This window comes from Acomys minous (genome assembly GCF_964271855.1).
Source record: "Acomys minous genome assembly, chromosome: 7".
NCBI lineage: Eukaryota > Metazoa > Chordata > Mammalia > Rodentia > Muridae > Acomys > Acomys minous.
The window spans coordinates 7226330-7243463 of NC_140488.1; the positions used below are offsets into that span (position 1 = coordinate 7226330).

General features: G+C 40.8%; 2 protein-coding genes across 7 annotated transcripts in view; one reads left to right on the forward strand and one right to left on the reverse strand.

Moving 5' to 3' along the window:
* LOC311601305 (circadian clock protein PASD1-like) overlaps positions 1–17134 on the reverse strand; it is a 250428-nt gene that overhangs the window by 129225 nt on the left and 104069 nt on the right. The window lies entirely within an intron of this gene.
* The window catches only part of LOC311601303 (circadian clock protein PASD1-like), a 46104-nt gene that overhangs the window by 28601 nt on the left and 369 nt on the right, over positions 1–17134 (forward strand). For 4 of the 6 annotated variants that reach the window (XM_084788673.1, XM_084788676.1, XM_084788674.1 and 1 more), the window contains exons 3-10: positions 2357–2446; positions 2867–2966; positions 3871–4020; positions 5063–5193; positions 6151–6224; positions 7897–7984; positions 8245–8365; positions 12210–12367. In XM_084788673.1, the coding sequence (XP_084644799.1) occupies positions 2357–2446; positions 2867–2966; positions 3871–4020; positions 5063–5193; positions 6151–6224; positions 7897–7984; positions 8245–8365; positions 12210–12310 (855 nt within the window). In that variant the 3' untranslated portion in view covers positions 12311–12367. Of the gene's footprint in view, positions 1–2356; positions 2447–2866; positions 2967–3870; positions 4021–5062; positions 5194–6150; positions 6225–7896; positions 7985–8244; positions 8366–12209; positions 12368–17134 lie in introns of those variants that run through there. The other 2 variants (XM_084788677.1, XM_084788678.1) reach the window with 2 other exon arrangements.

The window sequence follows — 17134 nt, forward strand, 5'->3', positions numbered from 1 at the left end:
AATACACTGACACCAATAAAAGCAGCATAATCTTTTGGATTAACACATAATGAATCCAGGAGCTGGTCAGTTGCTATTTCTGTGCTACAAATATCTCCATGTGTGTGAACCTTTGGGTGAGGATACACTCAAACCAGTTTGAAACCACAGCAGGTAATAAGTGGATATGTGAAAGTAATGGTTCCATTCTATAGTGATCAAGGTATGATCCAAATTTTCTACTTTCATGAGTTATCTTTGGTAAACTACTTCCTAAGAACTTATTTATCCAATCAATTTCAATTTTCCTGGCATAAAATTGATGATAACGTTCTCGAGTCATATTTATTATGGCTGAAGGTTCTGTAATGATGTCTACCTTTTGTTCTTAAAATTGTTGATCATCAGTTAAGAGCACTGGCTGCTAGCTGGGCGTGGTGGCACACGCCTTTAAACCCAGCACTAGGGAAGCAGAGGCAGATGGATCACTGTGAGTTCGAGGCCGGCATGGTCTACAAAGTGAGTCCAGGACAGCCAAGGCTACATGGAGAGACCCTGTCTCCTCCCCCCCCCCAAAAAAAAGGAGCACTGATGCTCTTGCAGAGGATCTGAGTTTAATTCCCAGCACTCATGCAACAGCTCACAATTCTCTGTAACTCCAGTCCCAGAGGGTTGGACAGACATGTATGCAGGGAAAAAAACCCACTCATACACATAAAATAAACTTGTTTTTTGAAGATTGTGGTTTTCATTATGCAATTCACTTTATCAGGGGCTTATCACCAGGATTTCTCTTTTCAAAGAGCTGATTTTCATTTTCTTTTTAAAAGTTTTTATTATTTTTATGGTTTGCTTTTCACTTCTTTCTTTCTCCTTACAATTTAATTATTTTACAGATGTCATAAAATGAAACATGCTTCTTTTCTGGAATGGCTTATTTCACTCACTAAAATATTTGGTGGCAGAATTCCCTGTAAAGGCTAAATAAGATTTACCTACTTGTTATGCTACATTTTTCAGAGCCTTTTATCTGTCAGTTGCTTGGAGTATATGTTAAGCTTTCTCTGCGGTAAATAAAACTGCTAAGTTTGGTTACTCTATAAAGACAAAAAGCTTGATGTGGCATTGGTGGTATAGTGGTGAGCGTAGCTGCCTTCTAAGAAATGAGGTTTATTTAGTGCAAGTTCAAAATTCTGCTTCCGTCGTGGATGGCCGCTTGGTTGTATCGCTTGTGAGATGGCTTCATGGTGGAGCTGGATTTACAGTGGAGGTAGCAAGTGAGAGAACAACCATACTGTAAGACAGAAAGCCAAAGAGTGGTAAGCAGTATCCCTAGTGACCTAGCACTCTGCTTCTCCTCTTACAGACCCTACCACCTCTCAAAGTGTGCAATGGGGGCCAAGCTTTCAAGGCATGAGTGCTTGCAGGACTGGCCATATCCAAACCATAGTAGATTGCCTCCACCTTTTTGCTATTGTGAATAATGCTGCCAAGAATGTGGACAAACACAGTTCTTTGAGGCGCTGCTTTTTTCCTCATGTATATCTAGAAGAAGAACCATTAGCGTCTATGGTATCCTCTAATATCTTGAGGACTGGTCATATAGTTTCTTCATTTTAACCTTTCAGTGACATTCCCTGAAAATCTTCCTAAAACTTGCAGTCAGAGTCCTATCAGGTCCTGGCTTTAGGCTTACTTTAGTTTTGTTGTTGTTGTTGTTGTTGTAGTTGTTGATTTGGGTGGTTGTTTTGTTGTTGTTGTCATTGTTTATTTGTTTTTTTCTGTTACTGGGATTATAAACCAGGTCCTTTTGCACCTGGAAAGTACTCTACCAACATAAACACATACAAAACTCTCTGGCTGTGTTTTACCATGTATTTTAACTTATAAGTTGATGTCTTCTTTTCCTTTTATGCTAAAGATGGAACCCAGGTCCTCACAAACACTAGGGAAATGTCCTACCACTGAGCTATAGCCTCAGCCTCCAAATTGATATTTCTATGATAATTTTCTTTGGAGACCTTTTGCTTACATTTCACTTCTCAGATCACATCAAACTTCAAAAAACCCATGTTATCTATGTTCGTATGTTAAGTGCACTTTTCATGTCTAAAAATTCCCATGTTTAGTGTTAATTGGGTGCACACTGACATTTGTTTAAGTGACACATCATTTGATAAGTATCTCATGCCTAAGGTTAAGTAGATTCTGTTGTGTAGGAGGAAGAATTTAATTAGGTATGGTCCTACCTTAACGATATGTAAGAAATGGAAAACATTTTCAGTGTTCTATTATAATTATTTATGCACTTAGAAATAAAGCTATCATTTTATTATTGTTCCACTATTGAATTATATTATTATTATGTCTTTATTAGCCATTGGAAAACATTTCAACTATCATGAACATAGATGGAAAAGTCGTTTTTATATCACAGAATGTGTTACCTCTTCTTGGCCACCGTCTAGTAAGTTCTTCCAGATTCTGGAGAAGCGGGTCATTATGGTTTCCTGTTTACGGGTGATTTACTTTTAGCCTCATATAACCCATTGGTATCCAACTATGCCCATATTTCATCATCTTCTCCACTGGTTTTCGTGTCAAGTCAATAAAAACAAATTCTGGAAATAGTACATGGTGGTGGTTACAGCGTTGGTGGTCTCCGAGATGGATAGGAAAGGCTTCAACTGTTTGAGGTAGATAATACACAGGAAAACCATGGCCAGAATGGGCTGTAGCATGGAGCAGTTACTGGAGGGCAATGCAATTGGGTTGAAGCTCAGCACCTACCTATACCTATAGGTGGGCAAGGGCAGAGCTAGGTTCACAGGGCAGACTAATAGTATTAGTATAGGAAGCAAAGGCTGTTCTCTCTCACTCTCTCCAGGAAGATATTGTGGGAAAGACTTTATTAGATATTATTCTTGATGAACAAAAGGATGAAATATCTCAGAAGATCATTCTCCATCTTCCTTTGGCAAATGCAGGTATGTATACATGGCTTTGTTTTGTTTCAATTTAATTTTGGATTTTTGAGTGACCAGTAACACTCAGTTGAATAATTTCTTTCTCTCTTACCCCTTAGCAATTTTTGTCAAAAAATATCAGGTAATATAGCTGATGATCATATATTCATTTAAGTTTATAGCCTATAATTTCATTCACAACATTTCTTACATTAAAAAACTATCTCCTCTGGAGGAATAGGGAGTAGTAGTTCATGGGCCCTGACTCTCAGCCAAGGAGCTAGTGACATTTCGTGGATACTGGGGGAAGGTGAGTGGGTTTTCTTCAATGACGTGGTCCCTGGCTGGCTGAGCATGCTCTGTCCCAGTGGTTCTAAATCTTCCTAATGCTGTGACCCTTTAGTACAGTTCCTCATGCAGTGCTGACCTCCGACCATAATGTTATTTTCACCAGTACTTCATAACTAATTTTTCTACTGCTGTGAATTTTAATGTAAATATCTGTGTTTTTCAATGGTCTTAAGTGACTCCGTGAAAAGGTCATTTGTCCCCCAAAGGGTTATGAGTAGATGTGAAACTGGATCTGGGAGAGTTTGGGAGGCATGGGACATAAACTTGACCAAAATATATCACATGCGTATATGAAATTATCAAAGAATCAAGAAAATTATTTTATGGAATAATCATCCTCCACTCTGTCTTGTTCTTTATCCTAAGCCCTAATTACAGAAGTAATTCTCTGATTTTAGTAGTGCTATATAAATACCAGTATACTAGTCTACACATACAACAATGATAGCTCAGTGAGTATCAGTGTTCATGGGAAGAAAGTTGTGTTCTTTAAAATGTTCTTTTAACTAAGGAAGACTTTCATTGTGTGAAATAATCCCGCAGACTACATAACTTTGCCTCTTGCTCTCCTTAGTTGGAAGTCTTGTTGAATTTTGCTGTTGGGTAAGAAAAGGAAATGCGTATCAGAATGCCCAGCAAAGAGATGCTGAGAGAGGCAAATATGAAAAAAACAAAATGTATGCCTATGTGAAATTCATCTTGTACCTGCAGAATTATTATGATGGTAAGCAATCCATCCCATGATATATACATGATGATCAGGTGTGATGTATTCCCTGATTGCTAGCATACATGTTCTTGTGTTATTGGCCTTTACAAAACATCTAACATCAATAGACTCACAATTTATGGCTATGCCTATTAGGCATTAAAAAAATAGTAGTGACTTTTATAAAGTGGTCCCATATAGAAATATGGTAGATGACATTGGTAAATGATGGCTGTCTCACCTTAGAAAACAAAATATTTTTAAAACTTAATAAAAAAAGAAAAGGTTAATGCACTGCCAAGCTTAAAGGCAACTCTATGAACACCTAAAGTTACAAATGGATTGTGTAGCTTGTAAATCATACCACAGATTGAATTACTGGTTGGGTTGGGGGTCTAGAATTCTAGCATCCTATCAAGGACCAATATATAAAATATAAACACTAAAGTTCTGCACACTAACCTGGGGAAAGAAGTCATCTCTCTAACATTTTCACTAGACAAATCTATGCTATTTCCACATTTATGGCATGTATGCTATGGGGCCTGATGTTTAATTTTTAAGGTTTAAGGATGTGCAAGCAGAGAAATTGACATATAAAAAGTTAACTGCTTCAGAGCCATAAAATATACAAGACAATCAGAGGTGAGGTATAGTTTGTGCTTCAGGTAACCAAATGCTAATTAAAATATTTTTCATGTTTCTTAGAAATTAAAGGTGAAATATCTTTAAAACATATGGAAAAAATGCATGCACACACACACACACAGACATAAACACACACACAGTTTTTTTAGAGACTTCCACAACAATCAATTGAGCAACAGCAAACGACTGACCTCAGCACAAGTTCACATTTGGTTTTCATATTTTGGTGATGACCATCTGGGGAATCTGCAGAGCTTGGCTGTCAATGAAAGAAGACAAGAAAAATACCATGGCTCAAAATCTTGAAAAATGCCATTGGGGTGGCAAACAGCATTGTGATGTATTATTTAGCTGCCACCTTATTTATCCAGTATACTTTTTAAATTAATTGACATTGTGTCATCTTTAGAGTCATTTATGGTTTGGAAGAAATATGTTCCTAACAGCAGAAACATTCGGTCATCAGCTCCAAGGCTGTTAGGGGAGCAACAGTACTATCTCGTGGGAACCATTTCCATCCTTCGTAAGCCACACGAATCAGTGAGTATGTTTTATGTCTCCCTCACTTTAAAGGGCACATCATCTTTGCTTTCAGCAGCTGGACATCAGTGCAGAAAGACTCAGTATTCAGTGAGGAAAGAGCAATTGTATATTTGTTTAGGAGGTGAATGGCAGGAATCTGGACTGATTACAGTGATTACAGTGGATGGAATCTCAAGGATTTGGCACCAATGGGGGCATAAGTAGAACACCATGGACAGGGCAGTGTTAGCAGCCTAGATGAAGACCTCTGGCCTGTGGTACATGATCCTCTTGTGGTGGTGTAGCAGATCCATCACTCCCACATTCAGTTTTAGAATAAACCGCCTCTCCATATTGAAAACAGTAATGAACGTTGTATAGAAGCGAAAACTGAAGGAAGTTGTCCGTCATCTGCCATGAGAATGTAGACTTCAAAGATGTAGGACTCAGTCCCAAGATCTGCTTCCTCTTCTGAGAAAGAGAAAATGAATCTTACTTGGCCGATCCATATTCCGCTAGCCTTCATCAAGGCACCAGGACGTCTACTTGTGATTTACTCCAGTTTTTCTCTCTAGGCCTCTAGGACACTGTTCCTATACTGGTGGGTATTTTATAAAAGATGAGAACAGGACAGCAGTCAGAAGAGTCTTTACAGTCTTTACAGTATGATGGCATAAAATAGTGAGTGGTGAACTTGAGTGAAAATGAAATTCCTCTTCTGGATCTACTAGGCTTGGGATAAATCATTTTGTGTATACTTTGTTTTTATACCTATAAACGTGGTGTCTTCCTCACACTGACCTGTGGATCAGTTGTAACTAGAATATGTAATGGATGCTATATATGTCAAGCATATTTTAGTATGCAGATACATTTGAGTGGAAATTAGGCTGGGGCTTGACTGTGGGTTTGACTCTCAAAGATGCCAACATGATGATGGCAACAACGGAAATGGATATGCTAATTTTTCTGCAGGAACACCCCACTGAAATTCAATCCAATGTTATAGTTATTGACTCGGATGATGACATTCCTGTGAAGTGCCGCAGGTAAGAGGTATCATGGCTGTAAGTAACGCAGAGCTGAAACACATTTTTTACTAAAGAAATTGCATACAATACATGATCAACTAAGGATTTCAAATGAATCTAAGATGACCAATTTGCTGGTTTCCAAATCTGTGTATTTTCATGTATGTGAGGAACTATGTAACTGGTGTCTGTTGCATTATTTTCTAGATTGGTCCAATAATGGAACAAGAAAAAAATATACACAGTACATCTGAGATTGTGAGCCTAACTCTTAGAACCCACGTAGTAGAAAGAGAGGATTGATTCCTGAATGTTTTCCTTTGTCCTCCACACAAGTGACATACATGAACACACACACACACACACACACACACACACACACACACACACACTGAATAAAGAAATACATATTTTTAAAAACAGGAGTATTGAAAGCACACGTGATAGCATTTGAGATATGGAGTAAGGATAATCAATAGTTCACAGTTATCCTCTGTCTACTCTGTCTTTACAAGTAGAGACACTGAGAAAGCAAATAAAATATGAACTAGTTGACAAAACCTTACCATGAGCATATGTAACCTGAGTAGGCCTTCTGAAACCATTTGCTTTACTTAAAATAGGTTGTCCTTGGTCTTTCTCATTGTGTAAAAAAAGTGTTCTCATTATTCCATTTGGATGTTAAGCTTAATCCATAAAGAGAAAAATAGATAATATATTAAAAATGGAAAATTAATGGAGTATGAAATAAACACAATACCCAGAGATTTATCAAAACAAACATCTGAGTGGCTAGTTCCCGTCCTTGAGCTAGAGTTCTTTCTGTTTATGAATGTCTTTACGGTGTTCAGAGCAGAGATTGGGTTCTAACAGTGGCTTCTCATTGGATCATATTTCTATATTGTTCTAAAGAGGTCAATTAGAACAAACACTCTTTGGAGCAGTATTACAGGAGGTAGGGCTTCTGTGGGTCTCATGTGGCCACGCCACTATTATGAGCTCCTGAGTGCAGTGTTCCCGTCATGGTCCACATGACACTGTTATCTCCCTGATCTCTGATTCCTACAGCCTTCCTGCCCTACCTTCTGCAATACTCCCTAAGCCTTGTGTGGAAGGTGCTCTTACAGATGTACCATGTATATCTAAACATGCCAATAACACTTAATTCTCTATAGCTTGACTAGTTGTGAGTTTCAATTTTAACCACTGAATATTGCGTAAATGAACTTCTCTGATGAGATCTGAGAACTGCACTAATCCATGGGCATAAAGACGAATTGCATAAAGACATTAATTTAGAGAGCACATTGACGCTATGCCCATTTAGCAAGGTAATGGCAAGTAGATTCACTCTTGGGGCTGGTGAACTCCCCAGCATTGTGTTCTTTATCAGATTTATAATACCAGACATATGTTTCCTCCCGTGGTATGGCCATCAATCCATTCAGAAATTGCTAGGTTGCCACGTAACATTGATGCAACTGTTGTAAACATGGGCATATTTTGCCATGCCAGTCATTATTGTTGATGACAGTGTTCACAGCTGGCAAAACTGTCACTGACTTTTTTTCTCCCTCCATCAGCTTATATAACCCTGTCTAGTGCAATGAAAGCTATCCAACAAAGAGCAAGTTTCCTGGCCAGTACACAACACACATTTTGATAATTCTTTCTTTATGGCTTTATTGAGGCTTGAAAAACGACGCCAGAAGAATGAATTGCAAAGAATTTGCCAGGATGAAGCTGCGAAAATGGAACATCCTAATTCAGACTCAGAAGTATGTACACTGACCACCATTGTGTAGAACTATGAACCTTTATCCCTCTAATGTTGTTATTTACTTCATGTCTGTTGCAAACACACACACACATACACACACACACACACACACACACACACACACACACAGTGTTGGCTTCTCAATTGCTTGAAGTATGTTATTATGTTTAAAGTGTTTGGGTTCTGCCTGTGTTTCCTATTATTTGTGTCTTATTCTATCCCGCTAGTCAAATGTATTCTCTTCTTTTGGAATCTCAGGTTGAGATTGTAGATATTCGACCAGCCACTCGGCAAAGGCCACTTGGAACAATTCAGACCAGGAAATCAGCTCGGTTGAGCACAAGCAGAAACATAAGTGCAACTACAAGGAAGTGCACAGGTACGAGGACAAGCCTTTCTTCCACGGGTTTTACACCCCTGATATCGAGTAGGTACAATGAGCTACTTGGAAGTGGATGAAATAAATCAGATGACCTTCAAGGTTGTTAGGAGGTTTAAAATAGTGTTCTGTTTATAACACTGTGAAATCACAGGTGTCATGTCCAATTTTGCTCATTTTCTGTAAATCTTTGAGATGATGATTCAGAGAAATATAAGTAAATATCTTCTCATAGATTCAAGCAATCACTGATCTTACACATTTTAGAAACCCCAGTTAGAAATGTGCAGACTCTCCTTTTTTCTGTTGAATTTGTATTATTCACTTGCTTTTGATTTTAATACTGCAAACATTGTGATAGATCTGTCTTTGAATAAATAACACTTTATTGTTTATGTCCTTGCAGTGTCTTAGTGTAACAACATGTTTTTGTTGTTAGTTTTGTTGATGTTTTGCCGCAAATTTTTTATGTATTGTTCACCCTGTCCTAGAAGTCAGAACGGGCCCTTTAGCTCCACTCCTGAGTGCAGAGATGACAGAATTATAGGCATGTGTGTTGCCAGGACAATGTAATGGAAGTAGCAGTGAAGGTGGTTAATCCCTCCAAAATACTGCTGCTTTTTTATGTGTTTCTATAACAAAGTCCTAATTATACCATTGTATAAAACCTGCAACACTTGAGACATGGATCTCATTGCAGATAAGTTATATTGTGACATTTTCACTTATTATGGTTCATCTTTCTTTTCTCCTCAGTTTCAAATGTAGGTTTAATTGTCAAATAGTTTTAGTAGCACCACTTCCATTATTTCTGTAAGTTTCAGATCTCCTTTCCAAATAGTTCTTTGAAAACAGCACAAAGGTAGTGTGTGTGTGTGTGTGTGTGTGTGTGTGTGTGTGTGTGTGTGTGTGACCATTTCGAACATTTACATGAAGAGTGATTGCACTTAACCTACTTATCTGAAGTTACCTTGTAGGGTTGTTCTGTGGAATTATATTCATTATTTTTAAACCAGCTGTGGAGCAATCCTTATAAGATCCCACAGCTAGCCTTTCCAGTCAGAGGAGCAAAGCCAGATAACCAGCAAGAGACATTGAAATTTAGCAGCATCTGGAGTGCTTGCTATGGCTTACTGATATTTATTTTATTTTTTCATTTGGAACCAGAAAATTGCAAATATACTATTAAGATGCAAAAGTGATTTGGAAGTGATTGATAGCAGAAAAGTTTAGTCAAAGCTCTGAGCACTGAAACTGTCAGGGAACTAGAATTTTCCAAAAGGACTAAAATGGAATATATAAAACTAACTGAATGATTGAAGAAGTGCAATTTGCTTGTATCCATAGCATTGTTGTGAAGTGTGCATCCTGAAGCGGTGTGGAGCAATTGGGAGGTATCTGGTGGGGCACTCTGCCTGATCCTGATGCTTATATTTTGTAAATGTTTTTCATTTTGAACTAATTTTGGACTTAGTGAAAATTTTCAATGCAGTAGTCAGGAGGGAGAGGCAGAAGGGTCAGGGGTTCATGGCCATTATCTATGCCATGAGTTCAAGGCCATCCTGGGATTCATGGAAGTTGTCACAAAAATAAAGTAATTGGAATAGAAAGAGCAATACACGGGAAGATGGACAAAAGCAAAAAAGAATACCTATCCATTCCATTGTGATGACCTTAATGTCACACATTACATAATCAAAACAACATTGGTTTCATTCTTATTACCAATGTGAGGACATTTTCATCTGTCTCCTTTTCTTAGAAATGTACAGTTAGCAAATTTCATGTCACAGGAAACAATGGATCACTTTCATTTATTCCACATTATGACTATATTGCCAATTTTAATCCCTCCATCAGCAGAAGAACATCTGGATTGCTTTCAAGTTTTTGATAATTATGAATAATTTTACTACAGACATTTTTTCAGAGGTTTTGCATGGAACTTTCAGTTTGCTTGTGTAAATTCCTGTCTGTGAGACTTAGAGTCATTTGTGACTTATTTCAACTTGTGGCTCTACAGTCTAAGAGGGAATCTGTATGATAGAGTTGAAATGCCCTATAGCTTTTTTCTTTTGATCTGGGACTCTTCTTCATAAGGAGAATGCCCCAGCAATATGTTCTCTATTTGGTATGCAGAGTTGAAAGCATTATCAATGTGAAGGAAGTCACACATGTGATGGTAGAACTCACTGCTGAGTAAAACCATTGGGTTTTATTGCAGTAGTAACAGCTACAAAGATCCTTGTATGACTGAGCTGCATAAATGATTCCTAAATACAATCTGACTTTCAGTCTTCCCCAGCCACACCTCACTTTAGTGCCAAGTTCAACACTGAATCCAGATTCCTTACTGAGATTATCCATTTTGCAATACTGCAATACAGTCTAGAACCTACCTTGGATAGGTCTCATCATATTGAAAAAGTTCCTTAAAATTCCCTTTGCTGAGTGAGTGTGCTTGGCATTTATCTATGGAGTTGCCTTATGTTAGACAGGGCAGACAGACCTTGGGGACCATCTTTAAGGGCTACACTTACAGAATAAAACTGGTCCTGATAAAAATAACCCAGCAGATTTAGCTCTTCATGTAAAGTCCCAGCTAGCCTTATAAGGAGCAGAAACATTCAATCTGGCAAAGAAGCAAGACATCAAAAGTATTTTCATTTTAAATGTTTAGAAATTCTAGATAGCTAAATGTGTACCATTTTCATATACATGCCTTGACCAAATGAACCATCAGTGTCACCAGAAATTGGGTCCCTATGATCTCATACCGAGATTAAAATTGGCAAATGGTCTGACGGGCTCACTAGCAAAGTAGACTCCAAAAGGTAGCCCTTTTCGTGCCCAATACCAATACAATGATGTTCTTGAGTGGAACTCTAAGAATCAGAGTTGACAGCAAATTGATCTAATCATCCAGGCAGTGAACGTAGGGTTTCAGATAGCTCATTGGGAAAGAGTTAGAGTAGGAAGGGCAAGAGTTTCATCCTGTGGACATATGACTCTGACTGGGCTCTTTCCTTTCTGCTCACTCCTGTCCTGGTCTTCAGCTGTCTGCTTGAAACCCAACTCCTCCTGAATCTATTTTCCTCATTCACCCCATTTGGTTCCACTTACTTGGTCTTGAATCACTTCAAAATAGAGTCAAAAAAGAGTTCTACAACTGATACCTGTAACACTGCCTTTGTGCTTGTCCTCCTCCACTTCCTGGTGGGAGCTGACACCTTTACTTCCACTGTGTAAGTGCGGAAATGACTTCAATCCAAGGCTAAAGTTGAGACTTTGGCTAGGTCTGACTTCACAAAAGCTGGGGAATGGAGGGCCAGACACATATGCTGCAGACTAAAAGGAAGTTTTGGGTTCTCAGGACGGCCATTAAGCCAAGGGGCATCTGGAAGGAAGAATAGTACAGGAATCCTAACTTTCCAAGCTCTCTTTCTGTCTCTGTCTCTGTCTCTGTCTCTGTCTCTGTCTCTGTCTCTGTCTCTGTCTCTGTCTCTGTCTCTGTCTCTGTCTCTGTCTCTCTGTCTCTGTCTCTGTCTCTGTCTTTCTGTCTCTGTCTCTGTCTCTGTCTCTGTCTCTCTGTCTCTGTCTCTCTGTCTCTGTCTCTCTCTGTCTCTGTCTCTGTCTCTGTTTCTCTCTCTCTCTCTCTCTCTCTCTCTCTCTCTCTCTCTCTCTCTCTCCATCCCCCCTGCCTCTCTCTCTCCTCTGCTAGTACCTTGTAAACCAATAATGCAAAGATACTTGTCAGTGGCTCACTGGCTTGAAATAAAGGAATACTCCTATCACCACAGAATATTTCAGTTTACCACTCTCCCTGCTTTTTTTTCCTTTGCAGCATGCCTCTTCTGCTTACCTAAGAGAGAGACCAGGCAGCCTGGTCAAGATAATTCTGCATATTTTCTGACTGAAGAGAACACCATCAATCCTCACCCCTAAGGGGAAGATGAGGCAGAAGACCTAAGTCCATGGTCTATATGGGAAAGGGACATACAAGAGTCCCGTGATGTGAGAGGGTGGGTGGGTTATTTTCTTTACTCATAAGTTTAGTTTTTAGTTGTTTCTTAAGCATAATGAGTTTAATGGAAAGTAAGCTGCAAAAGGAAACTATTACATCCAGATTAGTGTGTGATAACCACTATTCATTTCCATCTGCTTGCTCCACACTTTTTCAAGTATATGTATATACATCTGTGCTTTTGCTGGGACAAGCTGCCTTCAATGGGCAGAATTCTAGGGTACTAATGTTTTTGCCAAAATAAGAAATGCCACAGAGGTTTGAAATGCAGAAAAATATTGTTCCATCATGCCCTTTTTTTTTTAAATCTCGGGCCTTAATCTTGATTTATTCATATATGTCTTCTGTGGTCCTATGCCACTTTGTAACCTATATTCCAGACAACCAATTTGAGAAGTAATATCTGTTCAAAAAAGGGTATGTCTTTGCTTAATAAACACTATATTGTACTGCAAGTCTTGTGTCTGTGAGGCTGACTTTGAAATCCTAGGAATATTTCTGACTTGGTAGACCCACACTTATGTCCTGATGAAGAGCCTATGTTCTAGAGAGAAACATTTCATGCAGTACCTGTTCCTGGCACATTGGCCTGTTTTCTACACTTACAGACTCCAATGGCTGGAACCCTCCTCTGTGGCTATGAATATAAGCACCCTTTTTGCACCTGCAACCTTTTGGATTGGTTGATTTGTCTTTGTGTGTGTGTTATCCCCATCTTACTTTTAAAGACAGTGTCTACCACTGCACCTGGAGCTCACAAGCAGGCTAGATTGGCTGGCCAGTACAGTTCAGGGATCATCTCCCCAGAATTGTGGCCACAAAGGTGATTTTGCTTGTTGGTCATGTACCAAGAAGAACATTTCCACACTATATTAAGAGTGGTAGGAGTGGGGGGGGGTCAGGGGCATGGATAGCTCTACCAGAAATCACCCCATTTGGAGATGAGGTCTTAAAGAGGTATGGCCCTGAGGGCAACAGAAGGATGGTGGTGGCATGTGGGCTTTTGATAGCTACTCAAGCACCCTGGTCCCAGTGTGACTTTGGAGTTCACTCTAATTTGCTGGACAGCATCCATAGTTCTCAGAATCACAGCCTAAGCTCTGCATTTGCAAAGTTGTTTTAGCAATCTGCTCTTCAGCTGAAGAATATGCCATTGGGGAGCAGAACACTTTCCTCACAAAGCACAGGACTGCTGAGGACAGCGGTAAGCTTGAGCACTTCTTAGGAAGGCATGGGAATTCCAGGAGGCCTGAGGCCACCTGTGGGCATGACTGCTTCTGCCCACTGCTTAGAATGTGGCTGTTCTTGGAGATAACCTCCTTGAGCAGCCCTGCAATGGCTGAGCACAGTTACACTCACTTTGTCAGGTAGTTCATCAAATGCTGACACTCACCAGAGTTTCCTGCTTTAGTTGTTGCCCCTCCTGCATATGCTCAACTCCTACCAGCTGAGGGTAAGTAGAGGCACAGAGAAGTTCTCCAGAGATTGTGAGCAGAGGAGTCAACAGCTGCAACCCAGGAGCTCGGTCCTTCTCTCGAACACCACAGAACAGCTGCAACACCTTCTAGATTGAAGAGCCTGGAAAGGAAGCCCCGGGACCTAGCCTGCCTTCTCCATCCTCAACACAGTAGTCATTAGCTCTAAGATTCAAAGTAGGTGGCTTTGTACCCTCTCCTGTGTTTCTCCACTCCAACAACAATGTCAATAAAGTGGCCCCAAGCTGAAAGCACCTCACTATAACCCAGTGAGGAGACATGGGGTGGTAGAGTCAGTTTGACCTTGTTTATCTTTTCAACATGAGGCCAAGTTCAATTCACCCTCCAGGGAGAGCTCAGGAGTTACATATTAGTGTGGCTCACGCAGGGGAAATGATGAAATTCACAAGAGCTTCCAGACATGGTTTAATTTAACTTCTACACTTGCTCATTTCCACATAGAAAGGACAAGACTTGGCTTATATATAATGGAATATTATATATACACAGATTTACAGCTGCATATTCATGAGTTTTCTGTGGCATCCAACATTTATAAAGATTCTTAGTTCCAAATGCATTTTATAATAAAAAAGGAAGAGTATTATTAAGACTATCAGCTTCAGTCCACACCCTTCCTCCACATCTTTTCATGCCACAGTAGCAGCCAATAGCCAGGGCTGTGTATTGAGCAATGTTTTGAAGTGTATCTTGCGGACAATGAAGGGGAAAGTAGGCTTGACATGTTGTAGCCTGTGGGTATTGTTCACCCTGACTGGGCTGGAGACATGTTCCTGTTAATAACTGTCCCACCCACTGTGATCTCAAGCCACCTGAAGCCTTGCTCCTGAGCCCCTGCTGCACTCCCAGCTCCTGCTGGGATTCTAACTCTGTCAGAGGACAGCATGATAGACCCCACTGATAACCCTCACCTCAGGCTCTCTGACTAACTGAAGCAAGAGCCTGCTAGCCCGATGAAGGATTAATGTGTGTGGCCAGAAGCCTCACCTTGCACTAACTGACCTAGGACTACTCTTGCCACCCAAATTACACATCACCATGGAGTGGCCCCAACACTTTAACCTCAAGCTCGGGTCATCAGTGACAACAAATGGCTGCTGGGAGAAGGAGATTGAGGGTTGTTTTTCTGGCAATATAGACTCTCTCATGGGCTGTCTGTGTCCCAGTGAATGACTCCACACCCGTGCACATACTGGCTGCACTGAAGAGATTCAGTGGGCAGAGAGTGGTGGTAGGAAAACTAATGTGTGGAGTTAGGGGAGAGGGAGAAGGACAGACTGATCAAAGTACATGTTATTCATTCTCAAACACCAAATTAAAAATCAACTCTCAGATTCAGAGCTAGGTTTCCATTAACTATGCCACAGGGGATGTTAAATGATTAGGCTTTTCAGCAGGAACAGTAAGCAAGGCTCTGCTGCATGATCATCTATTGTTATGCAATGCAATCCCAGTCCCCCCTTATTGGTCCTATCTTTTCCTTCCCTCTGTAGTTGTTTCTTTCCTCTCAGCATGCACTCTGCCTTCAGCTTTGGTGAACCATTGGGTATGATACAAAGGTTCTGCAACTTTCTGCCCTCGTGCATCGCCAATATCATAAGCAGCACAAAGTTCTCTTTTGTCTCTGCATCTTTGCCCACAATGCAGGTGGAAAGGGCTCCACGTGGGAAGAGCCGCAGGTGGGAAGAACCCCAGATGGAAAGGGCCCCAAGTGGAAGGGGCTCCATGAGGAAAGGGCCCCAGGTGGGAAAAGCCCCACATGGGAAGAGCCCCAGGTGGGAAGAGCCCCAGGTGGGAAGAACCCCAGATGGGAAGAGCCCCAGGTGGGAAGTGCCCCAGTGGGAAGAACCCCTGGCTCTCCTAGACCATTCTTGACTTTGTTCAGCACCTGCCATAAGTGCATCAGTGCTCTTTTAAACTGCTCCCATGATGGGTAGAGGTTGGCTCAGGTCTTAGATGTTCCTACTACTCCCAGAAGTGAGGGCCTTGCACAACTCAACTGGCTTTCCACAAATATTCAAGGCTTGTGACCCTGGTGCTTAGTCAACACTAGGAAAATATTGCCCAAAGAAAATCAGTTACTTGAGACATGAGCGTGTGGGAAATAAAGACTGGCATGTAGCCCTGCACAGAAGCTAAGATGATCAGGCAAGACAGCATTCCACCTCTGCTCTGTCTTTCTGCCTCAAGTATAAACTGATCCTAAGCTTATGAACCTTAACCAGTAAATGGGTTTAGGCTTAGTCCTTGGAGTGAGACCCTTCTACCAGTAGATCTGGCCCCTGGCTTAGCTGCAGTCTGATGAAACCAGGGAGCTAATGAAACTTGGTGGATGAGACTGCTCAATACACTACCAACAACTTGGTGGCTCCAGTTAGCCTCTGGGCATTCCTCCATGGCACACACAAGTCCTGACACTGCAGAGACATGGGGGTGGTGAATGGGTGAAATTTCTGGAGTCACTGATGTTTCCTGCCCAGATGGAGGCCTTGACCCCAAAAGTCAAAGGGTAATTAACCACATAGTCACCTTGGTGATGAAACAAAACCCACAACCCTACAGAATCAAACCATGTCAAATACAGAGAGGCCGAGGTCAGCAGACAGGACAGGCAAATTGCAGTATTTAGAATAGCGAATTCAAGTGTTTGTGTAATCCAAGTTCCAGCCTGTGGGGAAGGTAGGTGGAAGAGGAGCTGGAAATTCACCTGACTGGGAGTGGGGTAGGACTTCAGCAAGGAAACAACCTCTAGGTTTTAGGAGAGGGCTGGTATCATGGGATGATTTAAACCTGAGGCATTGCGTATGCCGTCTGCTAGGCAAGCCAGTGTAAGGAGGGTACTTGTGCACAGTAAATGCCTTGAGAAAAGTGGTTTGGTTTTCTGGTTTAGGGCTGATTTTTTATTCCACATGTGTCACCTGCCAATGACCAGTGTCTAGCCATGTCCATCTGGGATTTAGGGTGGAGAATCAAGACAATACTTTGACTTTTTACCTGGATCATCTATGAATCCCTTTGTTGACTCCTGGGTTTACAAGGTAAGGTTAAGACAGTTGACTGACAGCAGGGACTTCATCTGTTCTCTGAAGCTCTCCAGGATCCTAAAAACAAGGAACAGGCGAAGAAACACATGTTAGTCATCTCTAAGTCAAACTTCAGCTCATCCCCTACTCCCCCTTCCCCGTGCTCCTTTGAAGGCACAGAGCAAGCACTGATCCTGTGAAAGGATGAGCATGCTGGGAGATCAGA